At 43.4% G+C, this 27777-nt stretch overlaps 3 protein-coding genes across 3 annotated transcripts; 2 read left to right on the top strand and 1 right to left on the bottom strand.

Moving 5' to 3' along the window:
- Nucleotides 1-563: 563 nt before the first annotated feature.
- Nucleotides 564-1968, bottom strand: LOC144712870 (putative GDP-L-fucose synthase 2). The gene is made up of 2 exons (XM_078587238.1): nt 1887-1968; nt 564-1803 (listed from the first exon to the last, which is right to left on the bottom strand). The coding sequence occupies exons 1-2, from the start codon at nt 1903-1905 to the stop codon at nt 848-850; spliced, it is 975 nt and encodes a 324-aa protein (XP_078443364.1). The 5' UTR covers nt 1906-1968; the 3' UTR covers nt 564-847.
- Nucleotides 1969-16832: 14864 nt separating this feature from the next.
- On the top strand, nt 16833-18894 carry LOC144713078 (protein TIC 55, chloroplastic-like). The gene is made up of 3 exons (XM_078587561.1): nt 16833-17365; nt 17426-17531; nt 17637-18894. The coding sequence occupies exons 1-3, from the start codon at nt 16995-16997 to the stop codon at nt 18756-18758; spliced, it is 1599 nt and encodes a 532-aa protein (XP_078443687.1). The 5' UTR covers nt 16833-16994; the 3' UTR covers nt 18759-18894.
- Nucleotides 18895-25196: 6302 nt separating this feature from the next.
- Nucleotides 25197-26749, top strand: LOC144712664 (pentatricopeptide repeat-containing protein At4g14170-like). The gene has a single exon (XM_078586931.1). It carries the CDS (start codon nt 25197-25199, stop codon nt 26601-26603), a length of 1407 nt encoding a protein of 468 aa, XP_078443057.1. The 3' UTR covers nt 26604-26749.
- Nucleotides 26750-27777: the final 1028 nt, after the last annotated feature.

Below are 27777 nucleotides of genomic sequence, written 5' to 3'. Positions count from 1 at the left end.
TATCTCTTTCACTCTCCCATTATCTCTGTCTCTCTTCCTCACTACGTCTGTACAAAGTTGGACGGTTCTGGTTTGAATATGAAGCCAGGACAGTAGTGAAAGCGGGGATCTGGCGCAGCCGCGTCTCAAACAGCTCCGAAAACTTAAATCTAAAACCGCGATTAAACGGTTGTGTAAGATAAAATCAAATGAAAAAAGGGGAAATGAGGAAGAATGAAGTGAATTTTTATTTGATGAAGTCTCAGATAAATAGGTCTTTATTCATTCTAAAATCAATTCTAAATCATTTTGTCTAGTTGTCTACCACAGTCGAACCATAATTATGTAACCATTTCAAAAAGAACGGGACGATTTTACCGTCTGCCTTTCCCTGACGAGCCGTTTCTCCATTTTGTGACAGACAGAACTACTCCGATCTTTAATCCAATCGACAAAGCTTAAATCTATCGGAAACAGAAATTTCATGAACATCCATAGACCCTTTATCATTTTCTTCCCATTCTTCTTCCATCTAATCAATCTGCTGATCACTGTGATCATCGAGGAACCTATTCTCTGAAATCTTCTGTCCCAGGAAAAATACATTTCTTATTTCAATTTGTAATTTCATCCCATACGATGTGAACACAAGAAAATTGGAACTTCATAAAAAAGACAGCATCTCTTGTTCTTCCCAATCAGCCATTAGTCAATCTGTATGACCACCGAGGAACCACCGCAAAAATTGAGCATAAATAACGTTATTGAACCAGTAGCGGCTGCCTGGAAATCGGACTAGGGACGAGAGAAGGACGATGATGACGATAATAAGGATGTTGATAATGATGATGATGACGATGCAGAATGGTTAAGTGGCGACGTTCTGCAAGTACCACTGGTAGGTGGCCTGCAGCCCATCTCTGAGAGAGATCTTGGGAACCCATCCGAGATCAGCGAGCTTGGAGCTATCCATGAGCTTCCTCGGCGTACCGTCGGGCTTAGAACTATCCCAAACCAACTCCCCTTCAAACTGCACCACTTCCTTGATCAGCTCCGCCAGCTCCTTGATAGTCACCTCCTCCCCGCTCCCGACGTTAACATGCTGCAACCCGCTGTACTTATCCATGAGGAAGACGACCGCGTCGGCGAGATCATCAACGTTAAGAAACTCTCTCAACGGCGAGCCACTCCCCCAGACGACCACGCGAGGCAGTCCCGCGACCTTCGCCTCGTGGAACCGACGTAGAAGCCCGGGCAGGACGTGAGAATTCTCAGGGTGGAAATTATCGTGTATTCCGTAGAGGTTGGTGGGCATGGCGGAGATGGCGTTGAACCCGTGCTGGAGTCGGTAAGCCTGGCACATCTTGATCCCGGCTATCTTGGCTATGGCGTACCACTCGTTCGTGGGCTCGAGCGGGGCGGTGAGGAGAGCGTCTTCTGTGATGGGCTGGGGAGCGAATTTAGGGTAGATGCAGGAGGAGCCGAGGAAGAGGAGCTTCTCAACGCCGTGGCGGAAGGCGGCGTCGATAACGTTGGTCTGGATCTGGAGGTTGACGGCGATGAAGTCGGCGGGGTAGGCGGAGTTGGCGTGGATGCCTCCGACTTTGGCCGCCGCGAGGATAACGAATCTGGGCTGCTCTTTCGCGAAGAAGGCTTCCACCTCGGCCTGCCGCGTTAGATCGAGCTCTTCTCGGCCGCGTACGATAACGTTGGTGAAGCCGAGCGCGGTGAGCTTGCGATGAACGGCGGATCCGACTAGCCCGCGGTGCCCGGCGACGAAGATCTTCGCCGTCTTGAGGAACGATCCCGGAGCCTCCAGGTTTCCTGCCAAGATGGGCACGATTACCCGGGGAAAAAAATCAATTTTTTTGCTTGAAGGGGGTAGAAATCGTTCCAGGGAGGCGTACCTTGATCGGGCGCCGCCATGGATCGTGAGGACGGAGCGCGAAAGCGATATCAGAAGTCATTGCAGATCGGCGGGGAACGAGGTAGGTTAGTGGGTTCTTGATGGGCCGGGCAAGAAGAAGAATTTAAATGGGCTAGGCGAAAGTCCTATTCGGGGGTGGCAGGTGGAGGCTGAAAGAACTCGTATCGCTCAAGAACGAGAGGAGATGAGAAGAGAAGAGGAGAGAAGACAAAGGGAAGAGAGAGGAAATAGCCGTTAGAATCGTGTTATTCCCATTAGAAAATGTGATTCATATGGGTTTGTATTTATACCGTAAAGTTTATGGTTGTAACGTAAATAGTTAGTTTGTTATGATCGTAGCGGTTATAACAAGTATAACGGATATATCAAGATGTATTCCTTAACTATGTGAAATCCTATTTATATTTGATCCTCATCTCTAAGTTTAAACATTGAATCCTATCCCTATTCTCTTAATATGTGTTCTTTTATTACTAGCCACTCTTTATTAAGGGTTCTATTGGTCCACGTCAGCTCTGTAATGTGTTGGGCGAGTCACTGACTCCTCTTCACCCCCGTCAAGCTGAACGGCTTCTCAGAGACGTCGAGCTTGGACCTCAACAAGATAAATATTTCTTGCTGCAGAGGCTTAGTCAGGACGTCAGCCAGTTAGTATTCCCCCTTGAAAAATTTGGCTTGAATATTCCTCGATGCTACCAGTTCACGAACAAAATGAAAGTTTCTCTATGTGCTTAGTCCTGGCATGAAAAACTGGATTTGCCACAAGATAGGTAGCTCCAATGTTGTTACACTACAAAATTGGAGATCGATCTTGATGCAAATTAATCTCTCAAAAAAGAGATTGAATCCAGAGTATTTTTTATGCACAGTTGGGCAAGGCCTTATACTCTGCATCAGTACTTGATCTTGCAACAGTCGGTTGCTTCTTGGAACTCTAGGAAATGATATTCTTACCAATGTAGATTAGAAATGCACTAGTTGATCTTCTATCTAATTTATCACCTGTCCAATATGCATCATTAAACCCATGTAATGTAAACGATGATTTTTATGGATAAATAATCATTGTAAAGTTGTTCCTTTGAAGTAACGAAGTAAATGTTTGAGTGCTTTACAGTCTGAGGTGTTTGGCGAGTGCATTTTCTAACATGCCTTATTTATTGCAAATGCAATATCAGGTCGTGTAAGAGTAAGATATTGCATAGCACTAACTGTTTGTTGATAAATGGAATCATCGTCAAGTAAATCATTATTGTCAGAAAAATCAGATAAAATGCACGGAGTAGAAACATGCTTGCAGTTTTCCATATTTTTTCTTTTAAGTATTGAAGCAATATACTTCGAGTGAGACAGAACATCACCAGTTTTATGTTTAATTAATTCAATACCCAAGAAATAATGTGCGGATCGTAAATCTTTGATTGCAAATTCAGTATGTAGTATTTTTAATATCACAGAAATAGCAGAAGTTTTAGGGCTTATCATCAAGATGTCATCTACATATATCAAGACACAAATTTGATTATGTAGTATATTAAAAAATAAAGACGTGTCGCTTTTAGAACCAACAAAACCCAGTTTTTGTAAATGGGAAGTGAGTGTTGTAAACGCTGTCCTTGGGGATTGTTTTAGAAGTTATTTATTTTAAAACCAGGAGGTTGTTCCATGAAAATTATTTCCTGTAAATCTTCATGAAGGAATGCATTAGATACATCAAACTGATGTATCTTCCAATTCTGGCTAATTGCTAAAGACATCATTAAAAAAATTGTAGTATATTTAATTACTGGACTAAATGTTTTGTGAAAGGCAAAATCTTACAGTTGATTATATTCTTTTGCAATTAAACATCCTTGATATTTATCTATCTCACCAGTGGGCCTATATTTTAATTTATAGACCCACTTACATCCAATTACATGATAATTTTGACACCCAAGTATCGGTAGATAAGAGTAAATCAGATTCTGGTTTCATAGCTTGCATCCAGTTGACATCCTTTGATGCTACCGTAAACGAGGTAGGTTCAGCAGTATTGTGAACCAAAACCTTAGGGAATAGGTTATCTTGATACCACATGAAACAATTGTTTTGCCGAATTGAAATCATATTGCTGGAATACTTTTTTTTTTCAAGATGATATTTGACTCAAGTGTGTGATCAAAAGTTGATACAATATCAGGATATCTTGTGATCACATTTTCCGGGTAATTTTTGTTTCCACTATCACTAGAAACATGTTAATAAGTATAGTCAATGATAGAATCAGAATGAATGCTAGATTACTTTTGGAAATTTATTTAAAACATTTTTCATAAGATATAAAATATTCAAAACATTGTTAATCATTACTTTTGTCTATTTCTACAGGATGAGAACCTAGTAAATCATCGGTATCTTTGAACAATGGAAAACATTCTTCATAAAAAACACTATGTCTAGATATAAAAAGTTTACCTGAGTGAAGAGATAGACACATGTAACTTGTGTGGATTGATCTATATCCCAGAAATATGCACCTTTCTGATATATCTTCAAGTTTATCATGAGCACAAGGTCTCAAGTACCGGTAACATAAACAACCCAAAATTCTAAAAAATGAATAATCAAGCGTTTGATTAAACAAGACTTCATACAATAATTTGTTTTTAAGCACTAGAGCTATTAATCTATTTACCAAAAAAGCAGATGTAGCAACAGCTTCATCCCAAAAGAATTAGGCATGGGAGCATGTTTTAATATTTCAGGAGATATTTCAATTTTATGTCTGTGGTTCCTTTTAGCTGTTCCATTTTGTTCAGGGGTATGTGGAAAAGATACTAATGGGCAATACCGTTTGGTCTCAAGTAGCTAAGGAGAGTTTGATACTCTCCACCCCAAACTGATTGGAAGTATTTAATTGAAGAGTTAAACTGGTTTTCTACTCGGTTTTGAAAATCAAAAAAATAGCTAACACATCACTTTTCCTTTTAAAAGTAAAAAGCCAAGTATACTTACTAAAATCATCAATGAATACCGCATAATATGAGTATCATGATCGTGAAATAATTAGAGAAGGCTCCTATAAATAAGAATGGATTATTTTAAGACACTTATTCAAAAAATGATTTGTTTGTAAGAATGGTAATAGTGGCGACGTCAACGCACCATCTTTGGACTCGTCTCCAACATCACCAGCGACACCCCGCATCATGACTCGTCGCCAACATCATCTGCAGAACTGCCCTGATAACAACCAAGTCAACGCGTCGGCATCAGACGCGTCTCCACTTACACAAAACATGTCACACATCATGACACGTCGTCAACGCCAGATCCAGAATTGCCCTTTGACCTGACACGATAACACGTCGTCTATTTTATTTTATTTCTCGTCTTTTCTCATTTTTTCCAAGGCCTATATGTAGGCCAATGTTGCACGATACACTTGGTGAATCTATTTTCAAGAATTGAAGTTTATTTCTTATTGGAAGATTTTCCCTAAGCCTCTTCCCTCTCGGATCGCCGCTACGGCCTCCCCTCCTCGTACAGACCGTCACCGCGTAGGCCGCCCACGCCAGGACGCCAGTCGGCACTGGCAAGCCACCCGCGTAGACCACCGCCCGTGTAGACAAGCTGCCCCATTATGGCAAACCACTCGCGCAGGCCGCTAGTCTGCACATGCAAGCTGCCCGCACAGGCTGCTAGTCTGCACATGCAAGCCGCCCGCGCAAACCACCGGCCGAGTAGGCCAGTCGCCCGTGCAGGCTACCGGTCTGCACTAGCAAGCCGGCCACACACACCACCTCCGGCGTAGGCAAGCCACCCGCGTAGGCCACCAGCCCGCACAGGCAAGCTGCCTGCGTGGATCACTGTTCGCGCAGGCAAGCTGTTTGCGCAGGTCGCCGATCCTCACAGGCATGCCGCCTGCGCGGATCACGGCCCGCGTAGGCAAACCGCCCTCGTGGACCACCGCTCGTGCAAGCAAGCCGCTCGCGCAAGCAACTGGTGTAGGCTGCCTACCTGTGTGCTGGCGGCCGCCCACGCAGGCCACCCGCACAATCCATAGCCACGCATGCCACCCGCCTGCACGATAGTCGCCTATCCGACAAGCTACCATCTACGTTGGCTTCTCGCCTGTGCACCGGCTGTCAGCTCACGCCGGTCGCCCCTCACGTCCACCCACTCCGCCATCCTCGCCCTCGCACTAGACACTTTGAGAATTCCCCGCAACCTCGTCCGTACAATCTGGTGCTGAGGTGCTCCTACACTCTTTGGTGTTTCGTGTTCTTCATCTAGTGTTCCTCGGGAGTTTATCCATCGCCATCGGGTTTGATTTTGATTTTGAATTTTCAAGCGACTAGTTGAATAGGTTTTTGAATCTTCAAGCGGACAATCATTCCAATTTATTGATTTTGGTTCTTGGCATCACTACGGTGGTTGAAGACAGTACTCCAGCCCTCGACAAGGAAAGGGGCTGCACCATCACTATTTCATCGGATTTAATTCTTCGGAATCGATTGTGTGATTTGTGGTCTGGTTTCATCCTATCCATTCCTTAGTCGTCCCAGTATCATGTAGGGTTCTATAGCCCTTGACATGGATGAACAAAACAAAATGATACACAGCGGAAGACTTTTGCGAATCGAACGACACCAACAAAAACCATTGAAACGAAGTACCTTTCCACGGATCGCATCCGTGATTTCTTGGATCCTGGAATGAGATGAGTCGAGCTGCTCAAGTGTGCAGCCTCTAGAGGTATTCACGTGGTCCTCAACACGTTAGATCTCCTCCTTCTAGTTGACGAGCCCCGTTCTTTCTTCGTCGGCGTCGTTACATTGTCCTGATCAGATCAGGGATGGAGAGGGGGTGTGGGGGGAGTGGTGAAGAAGGGAAAGGCCCTTGAACAATTCTGGCCTAGGTGAATTTCATTTAGGGCCTTCCCCTATTTATACTAAGTGGGTATTTTTCATAAAACCCCAGAAACTTAAGTATATCTTCCAATGTCCAAAAGACCAGTTGCGTGTGACCCTCTAGGCCCATGTATCAGTCTAGTTAACGACTCCAATGGCCCAATAACCTTTGTTGGCCTTCCAAATTAATTAACTATATCATCATATAGATTAATTAATGTCAGATTGATTTAACCCAATTGATAGGTCGAGACTCCGACACGCGGGGTGCCAAGCTATACCTCGTGTCCTAGAAGATACAAAGGAGTGTGTATCGACTCATTCATGGAACCTGTTTGTCATCAGTTACCGTGCATGTATAATCCCTTATCCACTTGACGCTCCTTGGACGACTTAGGGTATGATAAACTGTCAAACCCTAATCGGTCATCCTAGCTAGTACTGATGTATTATGAAATCATCGGAGAACTCTTTTTTGATATTTCACTGCCTTGGCCAAGGACTTCGTTGCATTGTCTTCCTTGAGCTGTCACCTCTTATATTGAGGGTGGACGATCCCATCTTGACCACTCAATTGTCTTCGTGAACTTCTTGATGTACCCGAACTAAGACCGTTTTGAATCCCATGATTAGAAACTCGTTGGCCATAGCCAAAGTAAAACTGTCCGTCCACAAGACGTCTTTGGTGTCTCAGGTCTAGGGACCACTTACACAACCTTAACGTGAATCAACCTGATTGATAGTTCGGTATAATACCATTCGGGGATTCGTACAGATCAATTCAGTGAACTCTTTCCACTAAAGAGCACCCATTATCTATCCTTAGTGTCGCAACACTAATGGCTACGAGCCGGCCATATCATATGAGTGAGGCTAGATAGTGCTATTCTATCCGGAATCTTCGATGTCCTTCTCGCGTATCCTTCAAATAGGAATGTTTAGAACACATGCTTAAAGACTAGTGATCTCTGTACTACGATTTCATCATAATTCACCAAGTTCAATCATGTATTCATGGACTTCATTATACGCATCACACGTGCACTATAATGAATATGTTCTATGAATGAACATGGAACGAGATGTGGAATGTGTGATTGGCTTGCCGGCCATATATATTTCCATCATATCCTACACCCGTCGTCATCCAGTCCCGTCTCCTCTAGTCATCATGCATCAAATTGGTATCAGAGCCTAGCCTGTGTCAACCTACCTACTCCGCTGTCGTAGATGTCATTCATCATCATCACATCTTGCATGCATTTACGTTCAGGCAAACATGTCTCACCTCTAATGAATGAACCATCCCTAGATAGTTGTGAGGTTTCTGCTCCTATCCAAAATTTGTCTTCACCCGCTCCACCATCCTCCTCACATGGGGATGTTGACCGCATGTTAGACGTTGTCCAAAATGGTTTTTGTGACGTCAACACACAATTAACCAACATGGACAACCGTCTAACCAATTTTGTCGATGCGGTCAGTGAGTGAACTTACCAATTGGAAAATCAAGGTTGTGATAGGCATCGCCATGATCATGAAGACTCGTACCTGCCTGAACCTAGACCTCGGGATCACGATAGAAATCATCATGAACTCGATGATCCCTATCGACCCGAGAATAGATCCGCGGGTCGTAATTTGAATCGTCCGAACGAGACGATCTGGTTCCTCCTAAGGCTAGAACACCAGGCCACGATAGGAATCGTCGAGACGATTTCTATCCACCTGAGCATAGAACCCCGAGCCGTGATAGGAATCGTCCTCCACAGAACGATCCCTATCTGCCTACAAATAGAAACCTGGTAGAAGATGGAAATCGTCCTCCTCGAGATGATTACTATCTACTGGAGGATAGGATTCAAGATCGTGATAGGAATCATTCCCCGCGGAATGATCCATATCCGCCTGAAGATAGGCGCCGAGGTTAGAATGGGAATCGTCCTAAACTAGACGATCCCTATCCTCCAGAGGATCGGGCACTGCCTTGTGATCACTGTCGTCCAGATCACGACAATTATTGGCATTAGAACAAAGTAGTGTCAAAGTCGATGTCCCATATTATGAGGGATCTAGGGACCCGAAAGATTATCTAGATTGGGAGTCTAAGCTTAATAGTTATTTCAAATGGTACGGTATGCTCGAATGGCAAAAGGTACCATATGCTGAAATGAGGTTAGGAGGTCAAGCCAAAATTTTCTGTGAGAACCTTGAATTTTCTATCTATAACTGACGAGAGGCACCAATTAACACGTGGCCCCAAATGAAAGATAAGTTACATGAGAAATATGTTCCCCTTGCCTAATTAGATAACCTCCTAGATCAATGGCATAAATTACAGCAAGGTAGACAACCCATCTAGGAGTATATCACCCAATTTGAGGAATATTATTTGAGGTGTCGATTTGAGGAGAATCCACGAGTCACCATTTCCCATTTTAGAACAGGGTTAAATCCTTACCTCAAAACTAAATTACTTGTTAGAAAAGCAGCCACCCTAGAGCAAGCCTATCAAATCGTAGAGGATCTAGAGCTTTGCCAAACCCTCTATGGTAGTCCCGTCGTGAGTGGTTGTCCCGCACTTAGTGACCTCTTATTCTAACTATCCTAACAGGACAGCCCATCGTAATCATCCTCTCGCTCTCCCAGCGCCCATTGCTACTCCGACTCGTACTCTGGTAGAACATCGCGCCCCAGCTCCAACCCCTCAGTCATCCACTCCAATAGCACCTACTAATCATACCTCTACTTCTCTCAATTCTACCGCAAGAGCCCCAAATCAACCCAACCCAACACAGATTGGTCCGTCCGGCATGACATGCTTTAAGTGTCAAGGACGTGGCCATAGAGCCTCCCAGTGCCCTTCCCGAGCTCTACATATAGGAAAAGATTCTATGGAAGGTGAACCTATCTTGGAAGAACAACCAATCGATGAAGACGAATATATGATAGATAGATGAATTCGTGCACGAAGATGGGTTGGTGAGCTTCATTGGCATCACTGACTGCCCACCATCCCTTCGTCACCGTGATCCATCTATGTCAATTAGGGGAATTGTTTGATGCAACCTTACCCAACCATCCACTGATAATTTTGCTTTGAGGACATCCATATTTTACACTTACTTTAAGATTAGTGATAAGATGTGTAAGACGATCGTAGACAGCGGTAGTTGTATCAATGCTGTATCCGATGTTATGACTTCATGTTTGGGATTACCAGTGATTGATCATCCTCATCCTTATTATGTATCTTGGATCGATGCTACATCGATCCCTGTGAAAAATCAATGTATCCTTCCTCTAAAAGTCCAGTCGTATGTGATGTGTTACCCATGAAGGTAGGAAGCATTATCCTCGGTCGCCCATGGTTATATGATAATGACGTACACATTAGGTAGGAGTAATACTTTCTCATTCATCTATCAGGGTAAGAAAGTTACATGGCACCCACATACACACAACCCACAAAAACCCTCACCAAAATCTATGTCATTAGGTCTATGCATTCTCAACGGGCGCCAATTTTAGAAGGAGATAGGTAGTGAGATGTCTATTTTTCTTGCCATGATTCTCGATCATTCCTCTGAAAATTCCACACCCCCACCACTGGAGGTTTCCCAATTGCTAGCTGAATTTGAGTGCGTCTTCCTCGAGGATTTTCCCAATGATCTGCCACCTATGCGTGAAATTCAGCATGCCATTGATTTCATTCTTGGATCATCCTTGCCAAATCTTTCCCATTATTGTATGGACCCCACAAAATATAAGGAACTTCAGCGTCAACTCCAAGAGCTCTTGGACAAGGGATTTATTCAGGAGAGCCTCAGCCCATACGCCATCCCTACATTTTTGGCTCCCAAAAAGGATGGGAGTTGGCACAAATGTATTGATTGTTGAGCCATTAATAAGACTACCGTTAAGTATAGGTTTCCCTTCCTCGCGTTGATGATATGTTCGATATGATGGCTGGCTCAAAGGTTTTCTCAAAAATTGTTCTAAAGAGTGGTTATCATCAAGTCCGAATCCATCTTGGAGATGAGTGGAAAACCACATTTAAAATCAAGGATGGTCATATGAGTGGAACGTCATGCCTCTTGGCTTCTCGAATGCTCCTAGTACCTTCCAGCGATTGATGAACCATATCCTTAGACCATTCATAGGAAACTTTTTTGTGGTTTATTTTGATGGTATAATCATTTATATTAAATCCTGGAACGATCATTTCCACCACCTACACCAAGTATGTGAAGTTTTAAAGGCCGAACAATTATATGCCCATCCAAAGAAATGTTCATTTCTTGTTGATTATGTCTCATTCCTTGGCTTTATCTTATCGGCACAAGGTGTATATGTAGATCCAGCAAAAATAGTTTCCATAACCCGATGGCCGACTCCTAGAAATGTCCATAATATTCGTAGTTTCCATGGTTTAGCGACCTTCTATCGCCGCTTCATTTCTAACTTTAGTAGCATTATGACACCCATGACCGAATGCCTAAAGGGTAATCATTTTGAGTGAACTGCATTAGCACATAAATCCTTTGACGATATAAAGATTAAGATGACACAAGCTCCCATCCTACGTTTACCCAATTTTAGTAAAGTATTTGAGATTGCTTGTGATGCGTCGAGATGAGGAATTGGAGGAGTGTTGAGTCAGTAGAATCATCCCATTGCATTCTTTAGTGAAAAGTTGAATGATGCCAAGTTCAAATACTCAACTTATGATAAAGAATTCTATGCCATTGTTCAGTTACTTCGCCAGTGGCGGCACTACCTACTTTCGAAAGAATTTGTTCTTTACTCTGGCCATGAAGCCTTGAAATACTTACGTTCACAGCATAAGTTAAATCCTAGGCATGTTCGTTGGGTTGAGTACATCCAGTCATATACGTTTGTCCTAAAGCACAAGAGAGGTGTCGAGAATCAAGTTGTCAACACATTAAGTAGACGAGTCCACCTTTTGAATGCCATGAAAATTGAGGTGATTGGTTTCGATCAGATAAAGGACCTTTATGTAGATTGCCCCGACTTTGCACCCATCATTCAATCATTGGGAAAACATCCTACTCCACAAACCCAGGATTATATCCTAGAAGATGGATTCATTCTCTACGATCGTCGGCAATGCATCCCACAAACATCACTTAGAGATTTCCTTGTTTGGGAAATACACGCGAAGACCTAAGCGGTTACTTTGCCCACAATAAGACTATCACATCCGTCGAGCATAAATTCTTTTGGCCTTCGCTTAAATGAGATGTAACAAATATAGTATCCCAGTGTTGCGTATGTGCTCTTGCTAAATAGATAAAACAGAATACCAGACTCTATACTCCCCTACCAGTCCCTCATAGACCTTGGGATGATGTGAGCATCGACTTTGTTCTAGGGCTTCCCAGAACTCTTAAATATTTTGATTCCACTCATGATTGTCGTAGATCATTTTTCTAAAATGGCCCATTTCATTCCATGCTATAAAACTTCAGATGCTTCTCATGATGCTCAAGTATATTTTAATGAAGTTGTCTGCCTGCATGAACTTTCAAAGAGTATAGTATCAGACAGAGATGTCAGATTTACTAGCTACTTTTGGAAGATCCTTTGGCACCTCTTAGGGACTAAACTCAAACTTTCTACGGCTTTTTGTCCCCAAACTGACGGTTACACTGAGGTTGTTAAAGAAGCCTCGGCAATCTATTACGATCATAGGTTGGGGACAACCTCAAATCTTGAGATACTATCATTCCGCGCGCTGAGTTTGCCTACAATGCATCCGTCAATCATACCACTGGCATGAGTCCATTTGAAATTGTTCATGGTCACCCACCTCGTAAGCCTACCAACTTAATACCAATGTTGCCACCTGCTAGAATCTCAGACGATGTTCAATCATTTGCAAATCATATTAGGAGAATGCATGAGGACATTCATCAGCGCATCATGAGTAGCAACGCATCATACGAATAGACCGCAGATTTACGCAGTCGTTTTCGCGAGTTTAATGAAGGTGACATGGTGATGGTGAGGGTAAGGCCGGGGAGATTTTATCCCCAGCGGGCTACCAAGCTTCATGCTCGTAGTGCCGGGCCATTCCCGATCCTCAAGAGAGTTGGGGAAAATGCCTATGACGTCGATATACCCTCTACATGGGGGATAAGCACTACTTTCAATATTTCATTTTTGGTCGCATATAAAGCCCCACGTCTCTCGTCTAATGACCAATCCCTACCCACGGACTTTCCGTCGAGCGAGCTTGACTTGTCCACCCCGCCTACATTACCTTATGACTGGCATGAGAACATTGAGGCTATACCGGATGAGGTAATCACTTTCACCAAGGATGGGATGGTGAGGAAGTTTCTTGTTCGTTGGCACGGCAAACCATCGACGGACGACATGTGGATCGTAGAAGAAGACTTAGTTCACCTTCCACCAGACCTGCTAATACCACTAGAGCTTCCTGTCGATAACTCAACAGAGTCAAGTTCTTCTGACCCCGGGAGAATTAGTGGCGACCTCAACGCACCATCTTTGGACTCGTCTCCAACATCACCAGTGACACCCCGCATCATGACTCGTCGCCAACATCAACTGCAGAACCGCCCTGATAACAACCAAGTCAACGCGCCGACATCAGACGCGTCTCCACTTACACAAAACACGTCACTCATCATGACACGTCGTCAACGCCAGATCCAGAATTGCCCTTTGACGTGACATGATAACAAGTCATCTATTTTATTTTATTTCTCGTCTTTTCTCTTTTTTTCCAAGGCCTATATGTTGGCCAATGTTGCACGATACACTTGGTGAATCTATTTTCAAGAATTGAAGTTTATTTCTTATTGGAAGATTTTCCCTAAGCCTCTTCCCTCTCGGATCACCGCTACCGCCGCCCCTCCTCGTACAGACCGTCGCCGCGCAGGCCGCCCACGCCAGGCCGCCAGTCTGCACTAGCAAGCCACCCGCGTAGACCACCCTCCGCATAGACAAGCGCCCCATACTGGCAAACCGCCCGCACAGGCCGCCAGTCTGCACAGGCAAGCTGCCCCCACAAGCTACCAGTCTGCGCAGGCAAGCCGCCTGCGCAGGCAAGCCGCACGCACAGGCCAGCGATCCGCACAGGCCCGCGTGGATCACCGCCTGTGCAGGCAAGCCGCCCACACGGACCACCGCCCGTGCAGGCCGCCGGCCTGCACAGGCAAGTGGCCCACGCGGATCACTGCCCGTGCGGACCACCGCCCGCGTAGGCCGCCGGACTGCAGAAGCAAGCCGCCCACGCGGATCACGGCCTACGCAGGCAAGCCGCCCGCGTGGACCACCACTCGCGCAGGAAAGCTGCCCGCACAAGCAACTGGTGTAGGCCGCCTACCTGCGCGCTAGTGGCCGCCCATGCAGGCCACCGTCTACACAATCCACTATCGACAAGGCCACCCGCCTGCACGACGATCGCCTATTCGACAGGCCGCCACCCACGTTGGCTTCTCGCCTGCGCACTGGCTGTCTGCTCGTGTCGGTTGCCGCTCATGTCCGCCCACTCTGCCATCCTCGCCCTCGCACTCAACACTCTGAGAATTCCCTGCAACCTCGTCTACACAATCTGGTGCTGAGGTACTCCTACACTCTTTGGTGTCCCATGTTCTTCATCCAGTGTTCCTCGAGAGTTTATCTACTTCCGTCACGTTTGATTTGGATTTTGAATTTTCAAGCGACTAGTTGAATAGATTTTTGAATCTTCAAGCGGACGATTGTTCCAATTTATTGATTTTGGTGCTTGGCATCACCGCGGTGGTTGAAGACAATACTATCGCCCTCGACGAGGAAAGGGACTGCACCATCACTATTTCATCGGATTTAATTCTTCAGAATCGATCGTGTGATTTGTGGTCTGGTTTTATCGTACCCATTCCTTAGTCGTCCTAGTATCCTACACCCATCATCATCCCGTCTCGTGTCCTCTAGTCATCCTGCATCAGGTAATGTATGAGACTTAAAAGAATTGCAAGCATCATATATCAGTTTTCTATCTAATTTTGAAACATGAGGACCAAACTTGCATATTATAAAATTCAGAACACGAAATTGAGGATGTCCTAAACTTGAGTGACAGATGGTTGGCGAGGCCTTTTCTGCACTAAACACAGCTTTGATGGGTCCTCGAGTTTCCAGAAGATAAAGTCCATTCTTAACTGTTCCTCACAGCAGGATTTGGTTGGTTATTTTGTCTTTCACAAGACAATACAAATCATGAAATTCAACACTTTGTTGTCTTTTGTAAACGTATGCACAGATAATAAATTCTGGGTAATGTTTGAAACATGTAATATATCATGCAAATGGCGTATTCTATTTGACATTGAAATTTTAGATCAACCAATAGACAAAATTCTCAAACCTGTACCATCATTACCTATGTGGAGCTGATTGCTCTACTGATAAGGTTGTGGTTGACTTAATACATTCTGATCGGTAGTAACAGGATGTGTAGCTCTGTTGTCAGAATACCAATTCTGATTCTCTAAAGATGTTGAGACAAAAGCTTGGGCATTAGGACGAGTTGCTGTTGTGGCAATTGATATGTGCAGTTGTAAGCACAGGTGGGCATTCTTTTGCTCTATGACCAAATTGTGAGCACAACTGACATCAAGGGTGAAATCTTTCATTTCTTCCGCTTCCTCGCCCTCGATTTTAGAAATTCATGTTTTGGTCATATTGTTTCCATTATCCAAAGTGAGACTGAGATTGTGAATTCCTCTGGGTCTGCATATTGTTAGCCATGGGAGGAAAAGAAGTTCTTTCTTCCTCTCCTTTGAATAACAGAAAAGCTTCATGTGACTTCAGGTTAGTAAAGATTTATTCAAGTTTTAGATGATAGAGATTAGCATACACTAACCATAAACTGAGCATATGCAGATCCTAATCCTCTTAAAAATGTGTAAGTTGCAGATGATTCGTTGAACATCCCATCTGTTATAAAGATTCAACCACAGTCTTAAAATGTTTGATGTAGTCATCTATAGTCAAAGTACCTTTCTTCATGTTATAGAATTATCTTTTTAGTTCCATAATTCTTACTTGATTCCATCAAATGAACATGGTTTCAAGGTTTTCCCAAGCTTTACGTGACTATCTTGTTTTGCTGATACATGGTAGGACTGATTCAAAGATGGGTTGATGAAGGAACCCCAAGACTTGTTGATCGATCCACCACCATTTCTTAAATTCTGGATTTTCTATAATATTTCAATAGGCGTCTGAAATCGAAATTGGAGGTGATACACCTTCTATGAACCTTATTAAATCATACCCATTTAATACTAGAAGCACATATCTTTTCCACATCTGATAGTTGTCGTTGCTTAGTTTCGGGTCGATGATCATTCCCATAGGAATAGCAACTAGGACTAGTCCACCAGTAGATGTGCTGATTTCACAGTTGGGGCTGACGGACGTGGCCAACGACGAATCTGCTCCAGCCATCTTGATCTCCGTCCCTGGCTTTGATACCATGATAGAACTCGTATTGGTCAAGAATGAGAGGAGATGAGAAGAGAAGGAAGAGGAGAGAAGACAAAGAGAAGAGTGAGGAAGTAGCCGCTAGAATATTATTAACATGGGTTTGTATTTATACTGTAAAGTTTAATGTTGTAACGTAAATAGTTTGTCTGTTATGATCGTAGCCGTTATAACAAGTATAAAGTTAGTGCCTTATGATCAAGATTAATCTGAGCCGTTGAATCCTATCTGTATGTATTCCTAACTATGTCAAGTCCGATCTATATTTCATCCTCATCTCTATGTTTAAACATATTGAATCCTATCTCTTTTCTAAACGAGTATAAGGGGTACTCTTTTATAACTGGCCACTCTTTATTAAGGGTCCTATTGGTCCACGTCAGCTCTGTAGTGCGTTAGGCGAGTTACTGACTGCTTCAGACGCTAACATCGTCGGCGACGCTCGTCCGCATAAACGGCGGACAAAACCCAGCTGAGCTTGTTCCGATAGAAGAAAGGAGAGAGAGAGAGAGAGAGAGAGAGAGAGAGAGAGAGAGAGAGAGAGAGAGAGAGAGAGAGAGAGAGAGAGAGAGAGAGAGAGAGAGAGAGAGAGAGAGAGAGAGAGAGAGATATATATATAGAGAGAGAGAGAGAGAGAGAGAGAGAGAGAGAGAGAGAGAGAGAGAGAGAGAATGGCGTTGTTGGGGGTGTCTTTCTCTCTTTGCTTCAAGGAGATCACCCGCGGCGGCAACGAAGGGCGATTTAGTCGCATCTATTTGCGGCAGAGATGGGGCGGAGGTAGGGCGGTGCCACCGCCGGGGGGAAGGATATGGCGAGGGAGACCGGCGGCGGCGTTGGAGGTTCAGAGGATCGACGGAGAGAACGATGCCGAGACGGAGGAGAAGGTGGATTACGATTGGAGGGAGGAGTGGTACCCGCTCTATCTCTCCGCCGAGGTTCCTCTCGATGCCCCTCTCGGGCTTTCCGTGTTCCACAAACAGCTCGTCCTCTACAGAGACGCCGCCGGCGCCTTCCACTGCTACGAGGATCGCTGCCCTCACAGGTTCTCTCTCTTTCTCTCTCCCTAGCTTTCATTCTCTCTTGATTTTGGAGTCTATGTCAGGCTGGCGAAGCTCTCGGAGGGCCAGGTAGTCGATGGGAGGCTGGAGTGCCTCTACCACGGTTGGCAATTCGAAGGCGACGACGGAAAGTGCGTGAAGATCCCGCAGGTCAGATCCATCTCCAGAGAGAGATATCGAGATAGATTCGGGTTTCTGCGGACGTGGGCGCCTCAAAGATGGGATCTTTTCTAATGGGTTTTCTTCCTACCGCAGCTTCCGGCGGGGGCGAAGATACCCGCGTCGGCCTGCGCGCGAAGCTACGAGGTGAGAGACTCGCAGGGGGTCGTCTGGGTGTGGATGTCGGAGAAGAGTCCTCCGGACGAGTCCAAGCTGCCCTGGTTCGAGCACTACGACCGGCCAGGGTTCCAACACGTCTCCACCATCCACGAGCTCCCCTACGACCACTCCATCCTCCTCGAGAACTTCATGGACCCAGCCCACGTCCCCATCTCCCACGACCGCTCCGACTTCTACTCCAAGAGAGAGGACGCGCAGCCGCTGATCTTCCATCTGACGGACCGCACCGCCCGCGGCTTCGAAGGGACCTGGCGCAAGTCCAGGCCGCCGGCGACGCCGCTGAACTATCTCCGCTTCGAGGCCCCCTGCGCGCTGCAGAACAACAACTCTTACAAGGCAAAGGACGGGAAAGGACACCACGTCTCCGCTCTCTTCCTCTGCCGGCCGACCGGCCCGGGAACGTCCATGGCGATAATCCGCTTCGGCACCACCCTCGCCTCTCCGATAATGAAGTTCTTCCCCGGCTGGCTCTTCCACCAGAACATTTGCAAGGTTCTGGAGCAGGATATGGGCTTGTTGGCGTCTCAGAACGAGGCCTTGGTGAAGGAAGCGAAGCCCACGGGAAAACTCTATCTTAACCTTGGCTCCTCCGACGTCTGGGTCGCCGAGTATCGCAGATGGAAGGATAAGGTTGGGCACGGCATGCCCTCTTACTTTGGCAGCAGGAGCGTGTCTCTAGCGGCGGAGGCGGCGGTCAGCGGCGAGTCTCCGGCGGGGGCACCGGCGAGGATTTCAGCGTCGTTTCCGGCTAAGGGAGGCGTTGGAGGACTTCACGCGACGAGCTCTGTGAACAGATATTTTCGGCATGTTGTGCATTGCGGGGCATGCAGAAGAGCGGTGAAGGGTTTTCGATGGTGGGGAAGAAGCTTGTATGGTGTTGCTCTTCTGTTGCTCGCTGTGACTTTACTGGCGGAGCGGCGTCAATGGAAGGCCGCGTTGCTGGCCTCTTCGGCGCTTTGCGCCGCTGCGGGTTATCTTTGCTCCTCCGCGCTTTCCCTCCTCACGACCAATTTCATTCGAGAGCACAGGAGGTTGTAAGTGGGTTTCGGCTCCTCAGATGTGAGGGAGAGAATTCCAATTGAACGACTAAGTATTGTACACGAGAACCAGGGAAAGGCGGTTCTGTATTATAAAGTGAACTACATTAGTATTGTTAAAAAACCAGTTTGTAATGTGAAGTTTGTATGCCGTAACTCTGCAATTGTACTCGTCCATGAAAGAAGGAAACATTTGAATGTCCAGACTTTTCCCTCGTTAGATGTTGACTAGCACAGTGGGATTTCGTCTTCTTATTTCACATTTTTCCCGTATTACATAATGCATCAGTTGTCCGTGACTGCTTTAATTCTCTCATATTCTAAAGCTAACCCTAGTTACATGAATATAACATTATATTATTTTATCTTTTTAAAAAAATTCTTTAGTGTTATAAAGATTTGATTTTTTTAGCTCACCGACCAAGCAGTTTTCCAGTTAAGTTGCCCGTTAAGGGTTTTGGACCCAATCCCTTCAAAAGTATTTGAAAGAAATATATTGATTTGAATTGTCAACTTGGTGATTCTCATATTGGTGCAAGATTCTCATCAGTCCATCAAAAGAAGACAGAGAATCATGGCCAATAACCCTGACGTCTCTAAAAGCAAGGACTGAGATAATTAACGAGCCTTGAAATTGATTGAAGGCCTATTTTTTGGGGGTTTCTGGGTTTCAATGATGTATTGTTTTTTTTTAATTTAGAAAGAATTAATTTGCACATTACATTTGAAATTTATGGATGTTTGGGTCCAATCATCACCGTTTTCACCAAATTTGCTGCATTTTTGGGATGAGTTCATCCAAGATCTCTCCCTCATTTCTCAACCAAATCTTGTGAATTTGGAGGCAATAGATGTGTTTCAACTTCTCTTTCCACTGATATAAAAACATGGCACTATGTTCAGGTTTGACCCCCTATCTTTGTTTGACCATTGAATCCTCAGGCGAGTTGTACTTTTTGGTCTTTAAGTTTTGAGAGCCATATCTCAGTATTCAGATATTCATACTTGCATGATTTTATCATATTTGGAGTCATCTCTTCGTCAGATTCCCACTCATATCTAATTAGTACAATTATGATATCGATTATTTAGTTAATGCCCTGACTTTAGAAATTCATTTATTTAGTTAACGCCCTGACTTTAAAATAAAAATCTAAAAAAATCTCCATCAAAAAGTTAATGAGTCGACTTCCTTGTTCATTTTTCTTCAATTTTTTATGCAATGTTGATCTGGATGGAAATAGTTAACATATTTAGTTATATAAATATTCTTATAATTACATCCAACTTGACCATTTTTGACGAAGTTAACCATTTTAGAAGTCAATCCTTTCTCTCTCTCTCTCGATGTATTCCCCCAAGACACTTTTTCCCAGGCCTATGAAATGTGACAAACAAGCAACTAATGTTACTGCAGAACCTTCTATTTCAGGGGCACATGAAGCACATCAAGATTTATTATCTTTATGTTATTCTGAAAGTATTACAATGGTTTATATCTACTCCGTGTTGCTTCTTCTATCAGCTATTAAAATTTTTTACTTAAAGCCGCTATGGAGTATCCTACAAGTATCTGAGCGACAAGCAATACTAGCAAACCTTTGATCGGATTTTCATTGATTTATAATATTGATCCATCATTGACCACATCTCCTCATTAAGTATGTTATTTGATCACTCTATCAATCTAAAAAACTTAGTGATTCAAATTTCAGCAATACAATTCTGAACATGATCCTGATCGGTTAATCAGTCATGATACTGTCTCCAAGTTGATCTTTGATCGATCTGATTGATTTTCGGTTGGTGATCAAATTTGATCTGGTTTGACTTTGAGGGTTAATGTGATTAAATTTTTTTAAAATACTATTTTATTTTTATTATTGTGGCTTTAACCTTTCATGAACCATATGGTAGACAACCCACTAGTTCGTTGTTTTTATTTAACAACAGTATTATATAATACTTCTATAAAGTATTTTATATATTAGGAAAGAATAATGCATGATTTTTTACCATTTCAAGGAGTCTTCCAGTGTCTTCCTCTGGTTTGTTAATGTAAAATGTTGCGAGATATTTAGGGTTTCAGGTACTGCCAAAACATGATTTGATCATGTTTTGAATAATAGATGAAATAATGCTTCTCATATTTTATCAAGTTGCATTGATTAGCTGGTCAAAGAATGGCAATCATCATCATGCTCATTGATTTTTTTTATAATCATGATAGAGGATTATTACAATCATAATCATTGATTGTATGATGATCCCAGCACCATGTATATGATTAGGTAATACTGTAGTTGTTATTTATTTTTCTATTTTCTCCTTGGTTACAATATCACTCAAGGGGATCACCATATCGTTCATAGGAATTTAACAAATGTAAAAATTAAAGAGATAATTAAATTAAATGAAATAAAATTTTATTTAATTTGTGGAACCATAAATTTTGGAGCCTAATAAGGATAAAATACTTCACCTCTATCACACCAAATCTATTTTCATAAAATCTCTACACAATGCATGATAGGTCCTTGATGGTAAATTTTTATTCTTTCGATACACAGAACTCAATAGGAACTATGAAAATGAACAATTAAGAAATAATCTATTGGATGGAAATACTGCATAATTGAAAATTGCATGAGAACAGATTTTTTCAACACATATCTTGAGCTCCTTTTGAGGGAACATATCATGGTATCACAATTTAAGAATCCAAGGTGTTGGATGATTCTAGTCCATGTGCCAGTAAATATGGACCCTAGAGTGGAAAATCCCAAGGAGTTATCTACGAGATACCAATGTTCTCTGGCATAGATTGGACATAGTTCCTTTGTTTGTAATGGTATTGTGAATGTCTTCCTCTATCTCAGGACCCATTGTATAATAAAATACAAATATCTATAATTTTCTCCAATGGATCAGATAGAGGATGTTATTTTTAGGTTCTTAGGGCATGAGAGATGATCTTTAATGATGATTTATGCAGATGGATGGATAAATAAAATCATAAATAAGATTTTATTCAAAGGATGAATATATCACTTTGCGAAACATATTTTACTCTCACTTGGTTCCTTAGATGTTTTACCTTGAAGCCATTCATATGTCCAGCCTCTAGATGTATCCACACAATCACTTGGATGATGGATCTAATCTCTTCAAATATTATTGAAGACCTGGTTGATCTTGTCTCCATCTAATCATACTAGAGGGAGACATAATTGATAAGGGGGAATGGGGAGGTGCCCAAGCCTTACTTGCATGGGTGCCTGAAAGGGGTGCCCCCATATTTATTTTAGAAATAATATACATCTCCAGAAAATTCCTTACAGTTTTAGTATATCTATGAACATCCATAGATCATGTGGATGTGGTCTCCAGTCTTATTACTGGTGTTTTTGATAACTTTATTGGCCCAGTAATTTGTATTGACCAATATTTTTAAGTAACAAAGTATTTATTCAAGTAATTTAGTGTTCATTTAACTCAGTCGATAGGTTCAAGTTCCAAACTATGGGGTGTCAAGCTAATCTTCTTTCTATAAAAGATACATAGGAGTCCATCACTTCTCTCATGGAATGGTTACCATCATTAATTATCATATACATAAACCTTGATCTAGATGAGACTCCCAAATGACTAAGAGTATGGTTTGATCATCACACCCTTATCTATCATTCCAGATAGTACTAATGTGTAATTGAGATCATTGGATAACCGCTTCTTTAATATCTCTGCTACTTTGGCCAAAGAATTCAATGCATCTTCTTCCTTGGGGTGATCCCCTCTGATATCACGGGTGGCGAATCCCATCTTGACCACCTAATCATCTTGGGGGACTTCTTCTTATACCCCATATACTATTGATTCAAATATTGCGATTAAGTATTCATAGGTCGAAGTCAAAAAGGTATCCCATCAACAAGTCTTATGTCAACTTACACAACTACGACACAAATGAACTTGATTGAAGGTGAGGTATAGTAACATTAATGGATCTATATTGATTAATTCAGTGAACTCTTCGACTGAAAAGCACCCATAATCTCTCCTTAGTATCTATAGTGTAATGACCACAAGATCACCCGTATTTATTATACAGGAGGGACTAGGAATGGATACTGTTTTCACACATTTTAGTGCCCATTAGAATACATGTTAAAATACTATAGGGCAGTTTCCTATGTTCTCATGATAATTCACTTAATAAGTGTATGTATTCAAGGACTCAAATATAAAAAACACGTGTGATTAATAATTAGTAAATATTATTTCAATGAACTTAAAAATGAAAAACAATTGTGTTTTGATGGCCACATGATACATATCTGTTATTTCCTTTAACAAGTTATAGTAGCAGCCCACATTTTGATGCAGATACAATAATTTAGGAATTCACACCAATTGAACAAGTAACGATCATTAACCCATTTCAAGGGATGAAAGTTTTAATGCTAACTTCTATTCACCCATTCGATCCAATAGGCCTGGCCTGTATCATGGACCCCAAAAAAATTCTGAAATATGGAAAAAGTCTGATGGATTCCTGAAATACCTTGATTAATAATTATTTGGTCACCTTACTAAATAATGTTTAAAATGGTTAAATATAATTTTTGATAACTGGTTTGATTGGATTGGTTTAGAGACATTATTAAAGATGCATGAGGTGAACTTTTGATAGAAGAATTTACATTCAACTTGGGATCATATCTTTTGAATAATTAATAACTTAAGAGTGAAGAGATTTTAGTGATTTGTTCAATGTCACGTATTGATGAGCTTTCGAAGAGACAACTCACATGACACCCAAGCTCTTTTCATGCCCATTCATGGAAATTCTTTTTAAGGCTTAGGGCTGGTTTGCAATTTATGATGATTGGCCTTATTTGCAGTGGCCGTTCAAATAGGGATGTTCATGAATGTCCCACAAAATATCTTATTTTTCCAATTTTTTTTACTTAACTCTAAAAATCAATCTCTATTTTATCATTCATGAAGTAAACTAAAGGATATCATAATATCCTAAAACTTAAGAACAATAGGAAAATATATCCTGAACAACATGCCTAGTTTTCATCTCAAAAGCATAATGAATAATATGAAGATTCTATCCCTTAATAGATATGCTCTAAATATTTTAATTTAAAACTATAGGTTATCCATAGCGATAAGTTTGATTATTTCTTAATATAATAATGTTAACATGTGATTCCCTAGTATTTGAAAATATTTGAAATGATAAATACATGCTAGTATGGTACATGGATCACATGTTATCCTCAAGCCTTCTATTTCCTCGTCTAGATAAAACTCATTAAGATTCCTCTCAGTATATTAATATAAAACACAGTCTACTATAGATAAATTGTAATTTTTTTATTAAAATTACCCGTCTGCTATGCTGAGAGCTTCTTCCATGCATTAGTCTTCATTTTGCCATTTTATCCCACTATTTTATCTCTTCGACCCTTATTCCCTTCTATTTCACTGCTATCGTCCCTGAGAATCAAAACTCAATACTTTCACCATATGTTGCATGATATGATTCCTGAAGAGAGATGCAATGGAAGCTCTTCATCTTCAACTGCCTTGTTTGAAACTCCATCTCTGTCAAGCTTCACAACAGACAATCCAATCATAATTTTTGAAATAATGGTAAAGTTGAAGGAATTATCTTTGTGGCGGATAACAAAATTGCTCGCTTCTACATTAAAGTGCATCTTCCTTGTGTCATCACCGACTGTAAACACTTCCTTCGAGCTATTAATGTATTGGTGGCTCATTATTTTTTAGTCTCCTGACTTACCCCTCGAACTTCGATCGTTCTATACTTCCTTGCAGCGGTCTCAAAAGGTTAACTCTGAACTTTTATAGGCGGCTCTAGATTAGGAATCAAGGAACAAATTGAAGACCAGTCGGTGAGAATCAAAACTCAATACTTTCATCACATGTTGCATGATATGATTCTTGAAGAGAGATGCAATGAAAGCTCTTCATCTTAAGATCTTTGGCTGCCTTGTTTTAACCTCCATCTTAGTCAAGCTTCACAACAGGCAATCGAATATAACCATAAAAAATAAAAATCAATCATAATCTTTGAAATTATGGTAAAGTTGAAGGAATTATCTGTGTCACCGATAACAAAATTGATCGCTTCAACATTAAAGGGCATCTTCCTTGTGTCCTCACTGACTGTAAACACCATCTTTTTTTTACTGGTCGCTGATTATTTTCTAGTTCCCTGACTTACACCTCGAACTTCGATTGTTCTATAAATCCTTTCAGCGGTCTCAAAAGCTCAACTCCGAACTTTCTTAAAGGTGACTCTAGATTAGAAATCAAGTAACCAAGTCGAAGACCAGTAATAGATCTGGCTTACAACTTCCTAAATTTCTTCACGTGGAGAGCGCATCACCCCATTATCGCCATGCACGTAAGACCCACACGCGGCCTCCTCACCTTCTCCACCGCCGCGGCCAGCAGCGACGACAACGGCGGCGATTTCCGCCATTACTTCTCCTTGCTCGACCGCTGCACGAGCGCCCGCCACCTCCGCCGCCTCCACGGCCATCTCCTCCGCGCAGGCCTCCTCTCCGACGTCATTCTCGGCTCCAAGCTCCTGCTCCAATACTCCCGCCATGGCGAGCTCCTCTCCTCCGCCTACCCCTTCTTCCTCCAAATGCCCCACCGCAACAGCTTCTCCTTCAGCATCATCATAGGCGAGCTCTCCCGCTCCGGCGACCCCCTCCTCGCCGCCCACCTCTTCTCCCGCATGCGCCGCGCGGGGCTGCCGCTGGACTCGCCCACCGCCGCCGTCGCCCTCCGCTGCCACGCCGCCCTTCCCGGCGGCGCCGCCGGCCCCGTCGTGCACGCTCTCTCCATCAAGCTCGGCCTCCATCGCAGCCCTTTCGTCGCCTCCGCCGGCGTCTTCCTCTACTCCTCCATGGGGAGGATTCCCCAAGCTCGAGCCATGTTCGAGGAAACGCATCCGTTAGCCAGAGACGCGGCTCTCCTGACGGCCTACGCGCAGGCGGCGCTGCCCGCGGCCGCGCTGGAGCTCTTCTCGCAGATGGCGGAGCTCGACGGCGTCGCCATGGTGGCGGTCCTCTCTTCCTGCACCCGCCTGGGGGCGCTTCTCCAAGGGAAGAACGCCCACTGCTTCATCCTTCGGCGCGGCGTCCCGTTCGGCCTCAGCCTGGGGAACGCCGTTATCGACATGTACGCCAAGTGCGGCGAGCTGCGCTACGCGGAGCGGGTCTTTGGGCGGATGCCGCGCAAGGACGTGATCTCCTGGAGCGCGCTGATACTCGGCCATGGCCTCAGCGGGGGAGCTGCGAGAGCGATGGAGCTGTTCAGAGAGATGAAGGAGGGCCGCGTCGGCCCCAACGGGGTGACCTATCTGGGGGCTCTCTCGGCGTGTACGCACGCCGGGTGGGTGAGCGAGGCGTGGGCGTTGTGGGGGGAGATGGAGAAGGCTGGAGTGGAGAAGGAGGTGAAGCACTACGCGTGCATGGTGGATGTGCTGGGCAGGGCGGGGAGAGTGGAGGAGGCGGAGGAGTTGGCGGAGAAGATGGAGGTGGAGCCGGACGCGGCGGTGTGGGCGGCGCTGCTGGCGGCGTGCAGGAGTTATGGGGAGATGGAGAGGGCAGAGAGGGCGGCGAGAAGGTTGCTCCTGCTGCGGCCGGAGGGGAGCGGGTATTACGCCTTGATGGCCAACGTCTTCTCTGATGCGGGCAGATACGAGGACGCGGAGAAGGTGAGGATGATGATGAAGGAGATGAACGTGGGGAAGCTGCCCGGGTGGAGTTCAACTGGGTTTTTAACAAAGACCTAAACCATACGTAAACTTCTCTCTGGTTCGGACCCATTCTTGTTTGGTCCCTGTCCGGTCTATATCCATCCAGGCCTGGTCAGGTTGATTAGTCAATGTTAAAGTTCAACTGTAGAATTTAAGTTCATGGTTATGTTAAATATCCTCTATATCAAGTGGACGCCCATAGATGGTCAAATATATTTTTTGAATTTTTAGTTCTAAAAATTCTAAAAAACCTCAACAGAAACCTCGCCAGTGTAGATTTGATATTTTTAGAATTTTACAAATAAAAATAAAACAAAAATTAGAATTTACTTCCAGTTCAGGTTTGGTTTGTCCCTTGAACATAAAACTGTCTTACCAACCAGTCCACCCTCAAATGGAGGACCTATAGTTCCAGTTCGATCTGATCAAACTGGTCTTCGGTCCTAAATATTCATCCCTAGTTGCATAGTAGAAAAATTATGTTGATGGTTATGTTAAATATCCTTTGCATCAAATGGGTGCCCACAGATGGTCAAATATATGGCTGTTATGCTGAGCTCAATAGAAACTTCTCCAATAAGTTGGATTTTATATTTTTTGAATTTTACAAAAAATATTAAATAAATATCTAATAATTTACTACTAGTTACGGTCCCGTTTGTCCCTTGGACCTAAACCTGTCTGACCAATCGGTCCACCCTCGAATGGAGGACCTCGAGCCACAGTTAGGTCTGGTCACACTGGTCCTTGGTCCTAAATGTCCGACCCTACTTGTATGGATGATGATTAAATGAGTCGCTTGTGATTGGTCCCGAACGGCCGCTAAGCTCACTTAGTACATTATGTGACTTCTAGTCGCCCTTTGAAAATCCATTGTGACAAGAACCAATCTCCCAGTTCCCAGCATAGAGATATAAGTCTCTAATCTTGTTACTTGGGCCTTGGCCTCTTTGTCTAGATAAGTATTTTGATGAATGTTTCATTGCCTAAAGTCCTATATGTGATGGTCAAACCTTAGTTAAAATTAGTCTGACCTATGTTGACAAATGGTCAACTATGGATACATGTCCAAAACATAGCGAGACATGGAATATCCATCCTGACCATAATTCCTAGTATGTACCATGTTGTGTCATAGAGTTATTGATTGTCGTGAACACTTTAAGAGGAATTTTCAGCATAATACTTCAACCAACTACGAGGGACAAAA

Source organism: Wolffia australiana, chromosome 15 (assembly GCF_029677425.1).
Source record: "Wolffia australiana isolate 7733 chromosome 15, ASM2967742v1".
Lineage (NCBI taxonomy): Eukaryota > Viridiplantae > Streptophyta > Magnoliopsida > Alismatales > Araceae > Wolffia > Wolffia australiana.
Note: the sequence above shows the minus strand (reverse complement) of the source record. Positions and strands in the feature narration are given on the sequence as shown.

Bases quoted from the DNA above. Each gene is read 5' to 3' on its own strand.
- LOC144713078 (XM_078587561.1), top strand. From the start codon at position 16,995: ATGGCGTTGTTGGGGGTGTCTTTCTCTCTTTGCTTCAAGGAGATCACC. The intron at 17,366-17,425 runs GTTCTCTCTCTT...AGTCTATGTCAG, and splicing joins GAGGATCGCTGCCCTCACAG to GCTGGCGAAGCTCTCGGAGG. The intron at 17,532-17,636 runs GTCAGATCCATC...TTCCTACCGCAG, and splicing joins AGTGCGTGAAGATCCCGCAG to CTTCCGGCGGGGGCGAAGAT.
- LOC144712664 (XM_078586931.1), top strand. From the start codon at position 25,197: ATGCACGTAAGACCCACACGCGGCCTCCTCACCTTCTCCACCGCCGCG.